General features: G+C 59.5%; 1 protein-coding gene and 1 long non-coding RNA gene across 3 annotated transcripts; one reads left to right on the top strand and one right to left on the bottom strand.

Annotated features, from left to right (window-relative positions):
* Positions 1–9892: 9892 nt before the first annotated feature.
* RPS15 (ribosomal protein S15) lies at positions 9893–12542 on the bottom strand. Of its 2 annotated transcripts, XM_064280103.1 has the most exons (4): positions 12484–12542; positions 11994–12079; positions 10127–10361; positions 9893–10039 (listed from the first exon to the last, which is right to left on the bottom strand). In XM_064280103.1, exons 1-4 carry the CDS (start codon positions 12484–12486, stop codon positions 9926–9928), a joined length of 438 nt encoding a protein of 145 aa, XP_064136173.1. In that variant the 5' UTR covers positions 12487–12542; the 3' UTR covers positions 9893–9925. The 2 variants fall into 2 exon arrangements, with proteins under 2 accessions (XP_064136173.1, XP_064136174.1); XM_064280104.1 differs by lacking the exons at positions 11994–12079; positions 12484–12542 and adding an exon at positions 11232–11252.
* A 94-nt stretch (positions 12543–12636) lies between these two features.
* LOC135230579 (uncharacterized) lies at positions 12637–16729 on the top strand. Its single transcript, XR_010321137.1, has 3 exons — positions 12637–12777; positions 13138–13244; positions 13619–16729. It is a non-coding gene; the product is annotated as an uncharacterized LOC135230579 (long non-coding RNA).
* Positions 16730–16929: the final 200 nt, after the last annotated feature.

Below are 16929 nucleotides of genomic sequence, written 5' to 3'. Positions count from 1 at the left end.
CATTCATTCTTCTCTCCCTCCCCCCACCTCAAGAAGCCCCCCCACCCACCCTGGGGCTGTCAAAGGCACAGCTGAGCCTGGAGTAGGGGTTGGGACCTGGCTGGGAGTGGAGGTGGGGTTGGGCCCCCCAATCTACTCGAAGACCTACTGTGTGCCTGGCTGTGTCCTCTGGCTTCTTCCCAGTCCCAGTCCCAGTCCCAGTCCCAGTCCCGAGTCTGAGGGGTCACCATCAAACTGTTCCCAGAGGGAAAAACTGAGGCCCATGAGAGCTGGAACTCAGACCCTACTTCGGCCCCAGTCCCAAGGGGCTCAGACATCCAGGCAGCTCTGGAGGCGCAGTGAGGCCCTCCCCCTCTCTGGGCCTCAGTCTGCCCATCTGAGGAGTGGGTGATCTCAGCCTGCCTGGCCAATCTCCCAGAGTGACGTGAGGGTCAGAGGGACAGTCAGGGAGCAAGCCACTAAGAGCGGAACCAACTGGAAGGTGGGGACGGGTGTCAAGTGTCAGCCTTCACCTCCCACCCCAACACTGATCGTGTGCAAGGCTCGGTGGGGCTCTCAGATGGGGTCAGGCCCAGGGCTGGAGGCCACATGTGGTGAGGTCCTGGGGTCCGGCTGGAGCCATGTCCTGGTTGAGGCCACCATGGCATGTACAGATGGCGTACAAACCTCTGTGCCTGTCCCTCCCACTCCCCAAACCCAGACCCCATCTGGGCCCCGCAGGATGGTCATGGGCCCCCCCCAAGGCTGCCCTCACCTGGCTCTCCTCCAGTGGCTCAGGCTGAGCCTGGGTGCCCTGTCCCTCCTGACATCTGGTGGTTACTCTATGCCCTCCTCAGACCGACCTTGGCAGCAGAGTCACCCACCGGTCTTGCCCTCAGCCCAGCCTGGTGCCCACGACTCCATGCTCTCACCAGCTCCACCACATTCTGCCCCACCAAACCATCCACCCCCCACCCCCAGCACCCTCTGCAAGACACTCTGGCCCAGCCTGTCATGATCCCTTTCTCCCAAATAGCCAGAGGGAGCTTTCTAAGTCACAAGTCAGGTCCTATCCCTCTCTTGCTGAAACGTCTCCCATGGCTCCCCCGTGCCATCAGGATCAAGACCCAGCCCTCCACAAAGCCACCACTTCACCTGCCCCTGGCTGCTCTCCTCCCCCAGGCCTGTGCACACAGTCCTCCTTCCTCTTCGCCTGGCTTTTGCCATCCATCCCTCACAGGAAGGTGTTGAGTCCCTTCCTTCAGGACCCCTCCTGTCTGCCCCTCTCCCCCAGCCCAGGCTGGGTCAGGCACCTCCTGGGCCCCCCCCGAGAGAGAATGGAAGAGAATGGACCAGCCGCTGGGCATCTCTGCAACTGAGCCGTGAGTGGCTGCATGGGGGCGGGCTGTCACAGGTGCAGAAGTCAGCAGGCCCCAAACCCCGGCTTTACAGAGAGGGAAACTGAGCCCCACGGCGGCGCAGCTACACTCGCAGGCACGCAGCAGGGCTACCTTCTAACGCTCCCCCCCCCGGCCTTCCATCATCTCTGGGAGACCCCGTGCGGAAGCCATGAGTGGGTGTGTGCGTGTCACCAGCCTCGGCGACAGATGCCCACCTCTCTGGGACTCACATCTTCCTCTGACCCCAGCCTGCAGCTGTGCAAAATCCTAGGTCTGCTGACAAGTGACGCAAAGCGATGCGATAAGACCCCCGGGCAGCAGGCGGGGTCGCGTCCCCTCCCTCCACCCGTGAAGACGCCGCTCGTTGTGTCTCACCCGGGTAGGCTGGCGCAGGCGCCGCGGCCGGGTTCTCCGCCCTCCGCGTAGCTCCGCAGGGTCCACCCGAGCCTGAGGCCGCCCTGGGAGGGGGCTCCGGGATCTCGGCTGCGCGGATGGGGGCTCCGGGGCGGACAAAGCCGCGTCCGGGCCTGGCCAAGCAGCGCAGCCGCCTCCCGCTGCTGGGCGAAACCACCGCGCGCGGGGGAGGATGCGGGATGCAGGCGCGGGGGCCAATGGCTGCGCGGGAAGACGGGCTGGTGCCATGGCAACAGCCAATGGCAGCCCGGGGCGGGGATCAGTGGCAGCCGCCGAGCGCCGAGCCTCCGCGCTTATTCAGGGGCTGCGTCTGTGGGGGTGAAGCCCCCAGGGAAGGGGGAGCCCAGGGAACCGGAACCCCGGGTCCCCTGAGCCATTCTGTGGTGAAATGGCCTCTTAGAGACCCCTGGGGCGGTATTCGCAGGATCGGAGAGTCAAACACTAGTCTGGGATGTTACATCAGAATGGGAGCGGAGGGCTCCTGCGGCAGGGGCAGGGGGCCAGGCGAGCCCCTCCCCACGGATCCAGCCTTGTGTGCACAGGGTCAAGGCGGGACAGGGCTTGAGGACCCCGGAGGGACCTTCCCGGGGGTCCTGGCCAGCATGGGGGATGGGCGGGCACGCAGGGGAAGCCTGAGACCCTGTGTTCTCCCCATTTCCCCCCATCTCCTTGGCGTCAGCATCTCCTAGGATTCCCTGCGTCTCTGCCTCTGTCTCCATCTCAGTCTCTGTCTCTTGCCCCCTCCGCATCTCCCTGTGTCTCTTAACCTCAGCCTCCATACGTATCCGTCTCTCCTCACATCCTTAATTCGCCCTCACAGAAGGGAAACTGGAGGAGGGAGGGGTCTGGGCCTCAAAAGTCCACCTCCCCAGCAGTCTCTGACCCTCGATGGGTCCCTGAAAGCCAATTGAGGGTTTAACGCCCAGAGCCTGTCCCTGCCTCTACGGTGCAGTCCCTCCTGCCACTGATGTGCAAGGCGGGCAGGACAGGAGGAGGGGCGTGGTCAGGGCTGAGCTGGAGACCTGGCTCCGCGGTTCCCGGCTGGCGCCCGGCAATCGTTCCCCACCCTACCCTCGACTTCCTTCCTGTAAAATGGGAGGACGCAGCAGATAGACCCCTTGCTAGAGCTGCACGAGGAGTACCAGAGGAGGTGAGAGGCCGCTGCAGCCAAGGACATGGAGGACCACCCAGCTGTCCCCAGCCTGTGGAGCTTGGGGAGGGGTGTAAGTGGGAGGGCAGCTCTTTCTGGGGTCTGGAAAAGCTGCACTGAGAAGGGGACACTGGTGCTGGGCCTTTTCAGGATGAATAAGACTTGGCCAAGTGATCAAGGTGGAGAACAGTGCGTGCACGCTCAGGATACTGGGTGGGTGCTGGGGCTGGTCCAGAGGAAGCCACAGAGAATTTAGAGCAGGGATGGTCCCCTTGGGGGACTCATGGGGATGAGCTGACCACGGGAGACAAAGGAGGAGCTGGGCAAAGCTGGGATTGGGAGATCAGATCCCGGGGCCCTGGCTTCAGCCCTACCTCCACCCCGTGTGTGCCCTTGGGCATGCTTCTCTCTGCCTTAGTCTCCCGTTTTGCTCACGTGGGGGTAGATAGTTCTTGGGCCTCACCCAGTGGAACTAAGTCCCAGTCTCAGATGTCACGGCTCCCCAGACCCCGCTCAGCCAGAACCTTTGAGCTGGCAGGGACTTTGGGGTCCAGTGGCCAGTCTTGTCCTTGTACAGATGGGGAAACTGAGGCTCAGGCCAGGGAGCACGTTGCTGTAGTTCACACGTGAGTCCCACCCAGGTCCTCAAGTAGCTCTGGGCTTCCCTCCCCCCTCCAGATGTGGCCAGGACCAGGATGGTGGGGGATCCTCAGGCTGAGGGCACATGGGGGGACAGATCCCAAGGGAGGCTCCCCTTGACCCCAAGCTTCTGGAACACTCCCAAATCCTTAACCCTGTAAATCCTGGGGCCACTGCTAGACTCAGGCAGCGCTGGACTTTCTAGATTTAGTCACATTGTGCTCGGTTCGTCCCATCCCCAGCCGGTGGGGCTGCTGCTCTAGCTCACGCCCTGGGCGCAGTAGGGGTCACTCATGGCGGGTCTTGGCGACATCTAAGCCTGACCTCGGGGCTGACCCTGCCCCCTCAATGCCTCACCCTCCCCACCGTGCCTCCCCTGCGCCAGGAGCTGGGGGCTGGGCCAGGGCGAGTCTTGACTTCTCGGAGCTGGGGTGGGGACAGAGAGAAGCAGGAAGGCGCCCGGTCACCGTACGTCAACAGACATGGGCTACTGGGTGACAGGGCAGAGGTCCGGCAGGAGAGAGGGGCTGCCATTGGGGTGGCGCCCGGGCCTCAGTTTCCCTGGCTGGGAGGGGGCGGCGCGCGGCCCAGCGCGGCCCTGTCAGCACCGCGGACAGCTCCCTCCGGCCTCAGGCCAGGTTCTCCGCCCTGCGCTCCGCGGGGCGCTCGGCCTTGTGTGGGCATGACCTTGGGCTCCGGTCTCAGTTTCCCCCACTTCGAGGGCAGTCATAGCCCAGGATTCAGAATGATCCTGGAGCTCGCAAAGTGATCAGATCCGGTAAGAAGAGATACTGTTAACGTAAGAGTCGGCGAACGCCAAAAGAGGCCCTAGCTCAGGGCAGGAGGGGAAACCGAGGCCCGCAGAGGCGCAGGGCGTGGCCCAGTCCCCGCAGGCGCAGCAGGAGCCTCGGTCAGGTGCGCCCCCGGCCCTTCTCCGCTTCCGCGAGGCGGGGAGGGTCCTGGGGTCTCCGCCCAGGCCGTGGGCGCCCCGCGAACCCGCGCCTGCGCAGACCAGGAGGTGGAGTCGCTGCAGCGCGGGGGAGGGACTCCCGACCCCGGCCCACACCATCCAGCTGCGGTTTCCCTGGCAACCGCCTCCACGGCGACGGAGCAAGACCCCGGCCCATCAAACCTCGGCGCGCGCCCAAGCGCCCCCCGCCTGGACCATCGTCCCCGCACTGTGGGCCTCGCCCAAGCCTGAGTCCGCCTCCAGGCCCGGCCGCACCCAGAGCCGACCCCTCCCCGCGGCCAGGCCCCGCGCTCTACCTGGTCCCCGAAGAAGGCCGAGTGCAGCAGGCCCAGGAGCCCCAGGAGCCCCATGGAGCCGCCGCCGCCCGGACAGCCGCGCCCCGCCCCTCGGCCGCCAGGGGGCCCGTCCGGCGACGCCCCTGCGCCTGCGCGGTGGGAGGGGCGCGGAGACAGGGGCGGGGAGGGGGCCGCCCCATAGAGCCCTACCCCAGCCCCGGGGCCTGTCCCGCCGAGGCTCACATAGTCAGCCCGGGGCTGGGGGTCCTCCGTGAACGGGGCTAGTGACGGGGTCCCGCGGGGTCTGGGGGACCCCGCAGAGGTGGGGGGAGGGGGTCCCGGAGAAGTGTGGATGCTGGAGTGGCAGGTTGAGATCCCGAGAGGGGGAGCTGGGGGGAGGACCCACGTGGGCAGAGAAAGTGGGAGAAGGGGTCCTATGGGATTGGGGAAACATACAGAGGTGGGAGAAGGGAGTCCCGCAAGAGAAGAGGCAGGGGCCCACGGGGGGTGGCGGACAGAGGGAACAGATCACTGGAAGGGAAGTGGGAACCCTGGGGAGTGGGGTCCCACGGAGAATGGGGACCCCAGAGGGACAGAGGGGCGGTGGCGCGCGGCTACAGCCAGCTGTCAGAGTGGACAGCTCCCTGAAAGCTTATCACTTCTTCCAAGTCTGCCCAGGCCGGGATGGGCGCTCAAGTGCGTTAGCCATTCGGTAAACATTTAAGCACCTACTGCGCAAAGGGTCCTGTGCAAGGAACCAGAAGGAGAATCCCTGACCCCGGAAAAGGGCCATGGTGGGGGGGGTGGGGTTGGGGAAAGAAACATGATGAACCAGATGGAGAAAGACGTTGGCTCATGAAGAGCAGAAAGGAAAACAAAGCAGAGGAGAAAGGAGATCGCTGGGAAGGGGACTCAAGTAAAGACCCGTGTTGTCTGGGGCAGAGGGGTCGAAGCAGCGAGAACGGCAGGTGCAAAGGCCCTGGGGCAGGAGTGGGCCTGGTGGGTTGGGGGAACAGCGAAGAGGCTTGTGTGGCTGGAGCGAGCGAGCTAAGGAGGGGGGGCGGGGAGGACAGGGAGGGGCGGGCAGGTTGTGCAGCGCCCTGTGGGCGGGGAGGTGGGAGCCCGGGAGGGCGGCGGGCAAAGCCGGGACCTGCGACGCGGTGCTCACGGGCTCCCTCTGGCGGCCGCGAGGACAGCCCGTGGGCGGCGGGCAGAGCCGGGACCGGCGACGCGGTGCTCACGGGCTCCCTCTGGCGGCCGCGGGGAGGACAGCCCGTGGGCGGCGGGCAGAGCCGGGACCGGCGACGCGGTGCTCACGGGCTCCCTCTGGCGGCCGCGGGGAGGACAGCCCGTGGGCGGCGGGCAGAGCCGGGACCGGCGACGCGGTGCTCACGGGCTCCCTCTGGCGGCCGCGGGGAGGACAGCCCGTGGGCGGTGCCGGGGCGCAGAGCGGGGGCGACAGCGCGGGTCCACGGGGTGCTGGGTCGGCGGAAGGGGCGTTATTACACGGGCGTCCTCAGCACGGGGTGTCACTACGCCCCTCCGCCGGGCTGGAGAGGGCAGGCGCCTGTCAGCAAGCGGGAGGCGGACAGACAGGGCTTCTCAGGCCCGGAGGACTTCGGGTTTTATGCGGCTGCCTCGGGAAGTGGGGGGTCGAGGGGAAGGCCTTGACTTATGCATACGTCAAACTGGCGCCCTGGCCAGGGTGGTGGCAGTGGCGGTGGTGACCGGTGCCGGATCGGGACAGGTTCTGAAGGCAGCTGGGCGCAGAGGCGTGGAGACCCGCGCCCCGGTCCAGACGGAGGCCGGTGTGGGCAAGCCGAGTCTGCTCACGGACTCGGGGTTTGCTGAGCCCATGGGAGCCGGACCAGAGGGACCGATCTGGGGGGGCAGCCTGAAGCGGGCAGAGGGTCCCCATAGTGAGAAGTCCCTGCCCCTCCCCTGGGCGCCCCACAAAGCGCTCCTGGAGGGAGGGCGCCACCTGGCGGCTAGAGCGTGGCCTCAGCATCAGCCGGCCCCCAGCACCTCCCATTCCCAGTGCTTTTTAATCATAATTTTTCTTACGGTCCCCGGACACCCTCTTAGCTCAGTAATGAAATCACTCCCGAAGTTCACCCTTCCGCCAAAGATGAGACAAGCCCATAAAACAAAAGGAGACTGCGTGGGCACACCAACCCCGGGGCAAGGGTGAGAAGGCAGGAGGGCACAGGAAAGCTGGTAATAGGGAACTCAAGGTGGGGAAGGGAGAGTGTTGACAGGTCGTGGGGCTAGCTACCAACGTCCCAAAACAATGTGTACTGTTTAATGAGAAGCTAGTTCTGTAAATCTAAACTACAATAAATTTTTTAAAATATTTTTTGATCATGTGACTGTTAGAAGACTCCAAACTGCAGAAAAAACTAAAAAACTGTCCACCCCTGACCCGAGGTGGCTGACTGAAGGGACACGTGGTGACCGAGCCAGTGTTCCCCTAGGATTCAGGAGGTGTCCTGCTCTGCTGCCCCCCGCAGGGCCCCAGCCCACCGATGCAGAACTTTCTGTCGTTGACAGGCAATGTCTTCAACTTTGGAGACTGGTCTCTTGCTGCTCAACTCTGCCCTTGTATCTTGGAAGCCTCCTCACAAGGAATGGGTGTGGCTGTGCCAAGAAAGCTTTATTTACAAAAACAAAGTGGGCCACATTTGGCCTGCGGGCCAGAATCTGCCTGCCACGGCACTAGCCCCGCGTCCCGCTTCCACCACGGAGAGCCCTGCATGTTTCCAGTTCCCTCCACCTCCAACTGACTTCTCACTCCTGCAGGTGGGCCTGCTGGCTCAATGGCTCTACCCATTTTTATGGCTTTTAATGGTCAGGTCCCTGGGTGGCTCAGCTGACCGAGAGGTTGATGGTTCAAACCCACCCAGAGGCCCCTTGGAAGACGGATTTGGTGATCAGCTACTGTAAGGTCACAGCCTTGAAAACCATACAGAGCAGTTCAACTCTGCAGACGTGAGGTGCCATGAATGAGCTGATTCCGCAGCAACTCACAGGCCTCCCCTCCCGGTCTGATGTGCTGAAAGACCAGTTTCTAGTATTTCGGTGATTCCACTTCTTCAGTATATGTCAATTTTCAGAAAATAACTTGGTATTTTTGTCTCTCTTAATACAACGAACCATCCACGCACATCTGCCCTTCCCTCCCATCCTTTGCTGCGACATTTCAAAGCCAACCCAGACATTGTGTTGCTCCGAAATGCTCCAGCTATAGGGCAGTTCTACTCTGTCCTATATGGTCCCTATGAGTCGGAATTGACTTGACAGCACTGGGTTTTTTTTTTAGTAGGTCTAGTTGACAAGGACCTTTAAACGGTGGTGTGCTGACCTTCCTGGCAAATACCCAGGCGTCACCCAGCACCCAACCTCCAGACTCACTCCCTGCGAGCCACCAAAAACAGCTTCTCAGTTGGAGCCAGACAGGGACTCATGCCAGTCTCGTTCTAAGTGACACCCCCTCCTCACTGGCTTTCTGGGGCTCTGGAGGCTGGATCACACTTGGGTGGGCTAGTCACCCACACGGATTGTTTTTGGTATTTGACGGGCTGTGCCACAATGTCCTTTTTCTTCACGACGCTCCTGCTGGCCACTATGAGGCTACAGGCACCTGAGCTGCCCTCACTGGTCATGGCTGAACTGACTTATTCCCAGGCATGCAGACGGCTAAGTGCTCGGCTACTAACAGAAAGGTTCGGTTGGCTTCCTGGTATCTGCTCCTGTCAAGATCACAGCATAGGAAACCCCATGGAGCAGGTCTACTGTCACGTGGGGTCACCAGGAGTCTGAAATGACTCCAGAGCACCCAGCAACTTGCTCCCCCTGGAGGGACGGGGCTGAGCAGGTCTCCCGTCCCCTCACTGGCTTCCCAAGTCTTGCCGTCTTCCGCTGGCGGTGGTAAACACTCTGAGCATCTGGGGTGTCCTTAGCCCGTGTGGTGCAGGTGTTCTTGCAGCAGCTTTCATCTCAACTCTGGGACTTTTTGCTGAAGTGCCAAACCCCAGGTTTTAACCCTGAGTGATCCATGGATCTGTGCTTCCCAGCCGGAGGCTACAGCTAACGGTCTGCTTTCCCAGTAGTTTCCAATTTTAAAAATCCCGTCTCTGGTTCCAAACCAAAAGCCACGAACAGTATAAGCCGGTTATGGTGCAACCTGGGGATCAGTCCCAGGAGAGGCGGCCGTATGGGAGCTGGAGGGTGGTTTCCCGTTTCATCTCGTTGGTCTTCCCACAGCACCCCTCTTGCCCTAAGTCCTTCCACACCCTCCTGGGCATCTTGCTCATCACTCAGTGGCATGAGGTGGGGACCAGTATCGGAGGAGTCACATCTGACACCTCCCACCTTGTCCCACCTCAGCCGACGGCAACAGCTCAAGCCAGAATCTGGTTAGTCCCCAACTCCTCCCTTGTCAGTGAGTGTGGCGATTGTGCAGGCCCTCAGCCCAACCTGGACCTTCGCCCCCTGCTGACTGAGGGCCACCTGTATTTCAAGTGGGAAGGAAACCTGCCCCACAAGGAATCAGTTCCGGGGCAGTGGGGGCCTGGCCCAACTCTTCTGAGGCACACTTGTGGGGGTAGTATGTGAACCCCAGCCACTGCACATGCACTGGGCGATGGGGGGCAGGGGCAGTCATGTACACAGGGAATTTCAGAAGAGAAGCAGACAACATGGAGCACCACGGACATTCTAAGAACGGAACTAGGACAGTTGTGTGAAGCTCTAACTGCAGGACAACCCAGGGGCCCCCAGAGAAGCCAGCAGAGGGGCTCCCATGGAAGCAAGAGGCAGCAAGCCTGAGTTGTCTATAACAGGGCAGAGGAAGACAGCACAAGCCCAGGGACATCCCCTGACATGTGTCACAGGCCCCCAGCTGGAGCTCCCAGTCCACCCACCCCTTAGCCCCGGCTCGCTGCACAGCAGGGCCAGGATCAGACACCACCCCACGGCTCCACTTCCCCTGGACAACCTTCCTATCTCCCCCTCCCAGAGCCCCTCCGATGGCAAAGACACCAGGAAGGATGGGTCAGACGCGGACCACAGGGGTTGGGAGTCTTTATTGGCTGTAGGACTACTTGAGGGGGATGAAGCGAGAGGAGTGGGTGGCACCAATGCCAGGCCGGCCATGCTTGACAGGCTTATAGGTGATGGAGAACTCGCCCAGGTAGTGGCCGATCATCTCGGGCTGGAAGAGGCAGATGGGATCAGCGGACTGCAAGCAAGGGACCACCAGGCCGTGCCTACCCAGCCCAGCCCCACCTGCACAGTTTACCTTGATCTCCACTTGATTGAAGGTCTTGCCATTGTACACACCCACCATGCTGCCCACCATCTCGGGCAGGATAATCATGTCACGCAGGTGTGTCTTCACCACCTCAGGTTTCTCCATGGGCGGTGCCTCCTTCTTGGCCTTGCGCAGCCGCTTCAGCAGCGAGTGTTGCTTCCTGCGCAGGCCGCGGTTCAGCCGCCGCCGCTGTCGCGCGCTGTAGAGCTGCATCAGCTGCTCGCTGGGGACACACAGCACAGCAGACCTGAGCCCTGGGCGCCCCCACCTCCCCAGACACACACCCTGGCCCAGTTAACATCCCTGGTCCCCGTAGTGAACCAAATACATTGCGCACTCTCAGACTGGGGCTCCCTGACATCCTATGCCAAATATTCGGTCTGAGCTGCTCATGTTGAAGAACCACAAAGCTTCCTGAAGCCTAGGAGAGCGCGGATCAGAGAGAACCCAAACCAAACCTACTGCCATCCAGTCGGTTACCCAGCTCAGGCCAAAGGCTTCTAACAGCACTGGAGAGAGATGGACCCTGCTGAGCCGGTTCTGTCCCCTCCAGGAAGCAATGCTCAGATACACCTGTACATGACAAGGACCCTTGGCTGTCAGGAAGCCGGGCTGCATCTGTGGAAGTTAAAATCCTCCAAGCCCCGCACCTGGTGAAACCTGCAGAAGTACAGGTCACACCACTGCCACCCTGCTTAGGGGGAGCATGCCTGCCAAATCCCTCATACCAGGGGTCAGCACACCCGTCATCACGTACCAAGTCCAGGTCTGCTGCTTATGAAAGGGTCGTGAACCACTTTTTTTACACTTCCCATCTTGAAATAGTTGCAAGAATACAGAAAGGTAGAGGAAACCTGCCTTAAATTCAATCTGTAAAGCTTATCAGCGCACAGCCACGCCCACTCGTCCCCACAGCTCCTTTCTGCATTCCTGTTGCAACGTCAGAGGCCCCCTGACCCCTAAGTCGAGAACACCAACTAACAGATCATTTACAGAAAAAGCCTGCCCACTCCTGTGGCCACCCGTCACCAAGCCCACCGCCAACCCAGGCCCCGGTCCCCTCGCCCGCCCGCGCCCCCCAGCCCCCCCATACTAGGACATGTCCACTAGCTGGTCCAGGTCCCCCCCCCACCCGCCCGCGCCCCCCGGCCCCCCCGTGCTAGGACATGTCCACCAGCTGGTACAGGTCCCCCCCCACCCGCCCGCGCCCCCCGGCCCCCCCGTGCTAGGACATGTCCACCAGCTGGTCCAGGTCCCCCCCACCCGCCCGCGCCCCCCGGCCCCCCCGTGCTAGGACATGTCCACCAGCTGGTCCAGGTCCCCCCCACCCGCCCGCGCCCCCCGGCCCCCCCGTACTAGGACATGTCCACCAGCTGGTCCAGGTCCCCCCCACCCGCCCGCGCCCCCCGGCCCCCCCGTGCTACGACATGTCCACCAGCTGGTCCAGGTCCCCCCCCACCCGTCCGCGCCCCCCGGCCCCCCCGTGCTAGGACATGTCCACTAGCTGGTCCAGGTCCCCCCCGTACTAGGACATGTCCACCAGCTGGTCCAGGTCCCCCCCCACCCGGCCGCGACCCCGGCCCACCCGTGCTAGGACATGTCCACTAGCTGGTCCAGGTCCCCCCCCCCACCCGGCCGCGCCCCTGGCCCACCCGTGCTACGACATGTCCACTAGCTGGTCCAGGTCCCCCCCGTACTAGGACATGTCCACCAGCTGGTCCAGGTCCCCCCCCACCCGCCCGCGCCCTCCGGCCCCCCCGTGCTAGGACATGTCCACCAGCTGGTCCAGGTCCCCCCCCGCCCGCCCGGGCCCCCCGGTCGCCCCACCCGCCTGCGCCCCCCGGTCCCCCCGTACTAGGACATGTCCAGCAGCTGGTCCAGGTCCACGCCGCGGTAGGTGAACTTGCGGAAGGTCCGCTTCTTCTTCTGCTCCACTTCCGCCTGCGCGGGGCCGGGACGGGGGTGAGCGGGACCCCGAGACGCACCTCCCGCGCGCGGGCACGGCCGCCCCGAAGGGCGCGCAGCGGGGTCACGGCGCCCGAGTGCCCCGCGGGAAGAGCGAGCTCCCGGGTACGGAGGGCCGCAGGGACACACGCCGCGAGCCCTCAACGGGGCCGCCCGCGCGGCTACGGGGGCTCGGCGGGGACATCCTGGCCCGGACGCGTCCTCCCCGCCTGAGGCCGTCTTCACGCCCACCAGGCCCGCCCCGCGCCCCCATTCTCGCTCGCCGGAGGACTGAGGACGCCGCCGCAGCCGCGGGGTCTAACGCCGGCATCCACTGTGCGGCCCGAGCCCCGATGGAGCCGGATGCTTTGGAAGCAGACGCGCGAGCGCACCCCACTCACCATCTCGCCGCTTCTTCGGAAAGGAGCGCTTATGCCCGCGCCTGCGCAGTTAACGCGAGATGCCCTGCGCGCCCCGCCCCTGGCGTACGCGCGCGCACGCGCTTCCGCTCACTCGCGGCGGACGAGCGCCCTCTGGTGTCCGGAGGACGCAGCACACGGCTAAGGGAGGTACAGTGGCCTTCGCGTTTAGGAGGCGGTGCGACCCCCAGGCTGGAGCCGGCCGTCTAGTGTTTTCCGAGCCGCTTGCTCAACCGGGGGACGTTGGACAAGTCGCTGCCCCTTTTTGAGCCTCAGGTAAGTGCTTGTAATATACACAATGGTACCCACCTTAACATAGATTTATGGGGTACCTACTGTTTGCCAGTCTGGGGATTTAGGGTATGCAAGCAAAATGCGGCAGTCTTTACGGAGGCCCACATCCGGCGCGGGGACAGACACTGGGCACGAGGACACAGGAGGAGAAACGTTCTGTGTCAGAGCTAAGAAGGAAACCAAGGGTAGGGGAGGGGACACTGGCTACACTCAGACGATGGGGGGAGGGGGCTCCTAATAAGCAAAAACCAGATGTCTTGGAGCCTAGTCCGACTCATAGCAACCCCACGGGTGTTGGAGTAGAACTGCCCCATAGGTATTCAGTGACTGTTCTTTCTGAAGCAAATTGCCAGGCCTGCCTTCCAAGGCACCTCTGGGTGGACTCGAACCTCCAACCTTTTGGGCTAGCTTCTGAGCGCTTATCCGTTTGCACCAACCAGAGACTCCTGGTAAGCAACCTGCCTTTAGTAGACATAAATTTTTATTAATAAGTATGTCGTTGTTAGGTGCTGTCGAGTCGGTTCTGACTCATAGCAACCCTTTTGTACAACAGAACAAATCACTGCCCAGTCCTGTCCCATCCTCACAATCGTCACTCTGTTTGAGCCCATCGTTGCAACCACTGTCAATCCATCTCACTGAGGCTCTTCCTCTTTTTCACTGACCATCTGCTTTACCAAGCATGGTGTGGCGCAATGAATTGCTTGATATGACCCTTCTAGTCATAGTCTTTGTGACTGGCACACAATGACTGAGTGGCATTATGCAAATAAGGTATATGGAACCCTAATGAAGGGATTGGTCAGTTTTCCCATCTTGCTAGGGTTGGAGAGGATCTCACCATCACCAAGAAGGAAGAGCCAGGAGTGAGGCGGGTCCTTTGGATAGATTCAGAATCCCTGCGCTGAGAAACTCCCGGAACCAGGAGACCAAGAAAGAGCTGAAACGGCAAAGGTGGGAAGATGCAACTGCGTGTTGGGCTTCCCAGGACTACAGAGTGAGAAAGCTGAGTGCCTTGGAGCAGGAGATGCCTCCAGGCGCTTGGTGGAACTAGGTTTGCCCACCCATAGAGCTAGAGCTGAGCTCCTTCCGGCCGATCCGGCCGTGGCTTATTGGCAGAGTTGAGTGCCTCCGGCAGAGCTAAAAGGGCTGTGTAACACTTGCCCCACAGGGCAGAGGCCAAGGGACCAGAGAGAGGTGTGCCTGCTGGCATGGCTGAGAAGCTGTCCTGGCGGAAGACCTGTATCCCAAGCATTCGTGACCCTGAATCATAACTTCCCTAATAAACCCATAATCGTGAGTATTGTCTGTGAGTTCTGTGTGGTCGTTGAAATGAATGATCCAACTCAGCAGAAATGCTGAGAGAGTGACGTGGGGGGACGACTGGTATGAGAACTGGTGACAAGGCTGGCAGCGGCTGGAGGACGTCTGACCTCCACCTCATAGGAATCAGCCTTGGGCTATTGATTCTCCTTCCCCCTTACGAAGTTAGAGGTCAGATGCTGCCCCCACACCATTTTTACAATTATGTCCTTCTCCAGGGACTGGTCCTTCCTGACATGTCCAAAGTACATAAGAGTAAGTCTCGCCATCCTTGTTTGGTAGGAGGATTCTGGCTGTACTTCTTCCAAGACAGATTTGTTCATTCTTCTGGTGGCTCATGGTATGTTCAATATTTTTTGCCGGTGCCATAATTCAAAGACATCGGTTCTTCTTCCGTCTTCCTTATTCGTTGTCCAGCTTTCACGTGCATATGAGGTGACTGAAAACACCATGGCTTGGGTCAGGCCCACCTTAGTCCTCAAAATGACATCTTTGCTTTATAATGTTTCAAAGAGATTTTCTGCAGATTTGCCCAATGCAATATGTCATTTGATTTCTTGACTGCTGCTTTCCTGGGCGTTGATTGTGGATCCAAGAACATGCCGAGCCTGTTCTTCTCTTTTGGCTTTCTAACTCCAGGGCTTTGCACATTTTATTACAATACTTTGTCTTCTCAAGCCGCCCTTTGAAATCTTCTGTTCAGCTCTTTTACTTCATCATTTCTTCCATTCGCTTTAGTTACTCGATGTTCAAGAGCGAGTTTCAGAGTCTCTTCTGACATCCAATTTTGGTCTTTTCTTTCTCTTCTGTGTTTTTAATGACCTCTTGCTTTCTTCGTGTATGATGTTCTTGGTGTCTTCCCACAACTCACCTACCTTCGATCATTAGCGGTCAGTGTATCAAATCTGTTGTTGAGATGGTCTCTAAATTCAGGTGAGATATACTCAAGGTCATACTCTGGCTCTTGTGAACTTGTTTTAATTTTCTTCAGCTTCAACTTGAACTTGAAATTGAGCAATTGATGGTCTGTTCCACAGTCAGCCCCTGGCCTTGTTCTGACTGATGATATTGAGCTTTTCTATCATCTCTTTCCACAGACATAGTCGATTTGATTCCTATGTGTTCCATCTGGCAAGGTCCGCGTGTATAGTTGCCATTTATGTTGTTTAAAAAAAGTATTTCCAGTGAACAGGTTGTTCTTGCAAAATCCTATCATGTGATCTCTGACATCCTTTCTAGCACCAAGGCCATATTTTCCAACTACTGATATTTGCCAATTACTAATCCATCTCACTGCATGTTTGATCAATTTCAGGGTGCACAAATTGGTAAAAATCTTCAGTTTCTTCATCTTTGGCCTTAGTGGTTGGTGCATAAATTTGAATAGTTGTGTTAACTGGTCTTCCTTGTAGGCATATGGATATTATCCTATCACTGACAGCGTTGTACTTCAGGATAGATCTTGAAATGTTCTTTTTGACGATGACTGCAACACCATTCCTCTCCGAGTTGTCATTCCCAGCATAGTAGACTATATGATTGTCCAATTCGGAATGGCCAATACCAGTCCATTTCAGCTCACTAATGCCTAGAATATCGATATTTAGTGTTCCATTTCATTTTTGACGATTTCCAATTTTCCTAGATTCATACTTCGTACATTCCAGGTCCCGATTATTAATGACTGTTTGCAGCTGTTTCTTCTCATTTTGAGTCGTGCCACATCAGCAAATGAAGGTCTCGAAAGCTTGACTCCATCCACATCGTTAAGGTCGACTCTACTTTGAGGAGACAGCTCTTCCCCAGTCATCTTTTGAGTGCCTTCCAACCTGAGGGGCTCATCTTCTGGCACTATGTCAGACAATGTTCTGCTGCTATTAAGGTCTTCACTGGCCAATTTTTTTAGAAGTAGGCTGCTGTGTCCTTCTTCCTAGTCTGGAAGCTCAGGTGAAACCTGTCCACCATGGGTGACCCTGCTGCTATTTGTAATACCAGTGACATAGCTTGCAGCATGGAAGCAACGTGCGAGCCCCCACAGTAGGACAACTGACAGTGATGGGACAAGTGGAACACTGTATGACTGGGTTTGTAAGTGTATAGATGTAATGTGTGTAACTGTAACAGCACAAAAAGGAGGGGAGGGAACAGCTGTCTAGGAGTAACATTCTGTAGGAAGTTAGGAGTAGGGTGATCCACAGGAACTAGGAATTTACCGTAGGTCTGAAGCTGCTTTTGGTCAGTGCCTGCAGCATGCTCGGTGGACACACAGACCAAGGGTCCCGGCCCTTCGCTTAGGTCAACCCCGTTTCTCAGCGCCTGCAGCCTGCTCAGTGGACACAAGAACCGAGGAGCCCCCCAGGCTTAGGTCACCCCATTTTTCCCGTGTCTTCTTGCTAAAACCTGGAGTTGTACCGCGTGCCTCTGCCTCCCCTCTGCAAAATCACTATTTCAAACCCTCACTTCTTGGGGCACGCTCTCAGGCGGCCTTGGGGCTGAGGAAATGGACCCAAACCACATGGGCTTGAGAGACAGAGATGTGGGGGCTGGGGAACCCACAAAGGGGCTTTACTGTCCAGCACAGCTGGAACTCAGGAGAGAAGCCCCCGTAGTGACGTCGTCCATCAGTAGTGGTAGAATTCTGGTCCCCTCCCAGCTCCCATCCAAACATCCCTGCTCACTCCTCGGATCCACCAACCTGTGATGGGGGTGAGCCCTCAGTGAGCAAGCCAGCCACTCTGAGCCTCCCAGCACCCATCTGCACAAGGACAAGGGACGCTGCCTCCTAGCTCTGAGGGTGGCCTGTGCCCAGAG

Source organism: Loxodonta africana, chromosome 3 (genome assembly GCF_030014295.1).
Source record: "Loxodonta africana isolate mLoxAfr1 chromosome 3, mLoxAfr1.hap2, whole genome shotgun sequence".
In the NCBI taxonomy this organism is placed as follows: domain Eukaryota; kingdom Metazoa; phylum Chordata; class Mammalia; order Proboscidea; family Elephantidae; genus Loxodonta; species Loxodonta africana.
This window is presented reverse-complemented; position numbering and strand designations above follow the sequence as displayed.

Excerpts from the sequence above, each read along its gene's own strand:
- RPS15 (XM_064280103.1), bottom strand. Across the intron at positions 10,362-11,993 it reads CAGCTGCTGGACATGTCCTA|CGAGCAGCTGATGCAGCTCT; the intron begins GTACGGGGGGAC and ends GTGTGTCCCCAG. Across the intron at positions 10,040-10,126 it reads TCAATCAAGTGGAGATCAAG|CCCGAGATGATCGGCCACTA; the intron begins GTAAACTGTGCA and ends TGCCTCTTCCAG.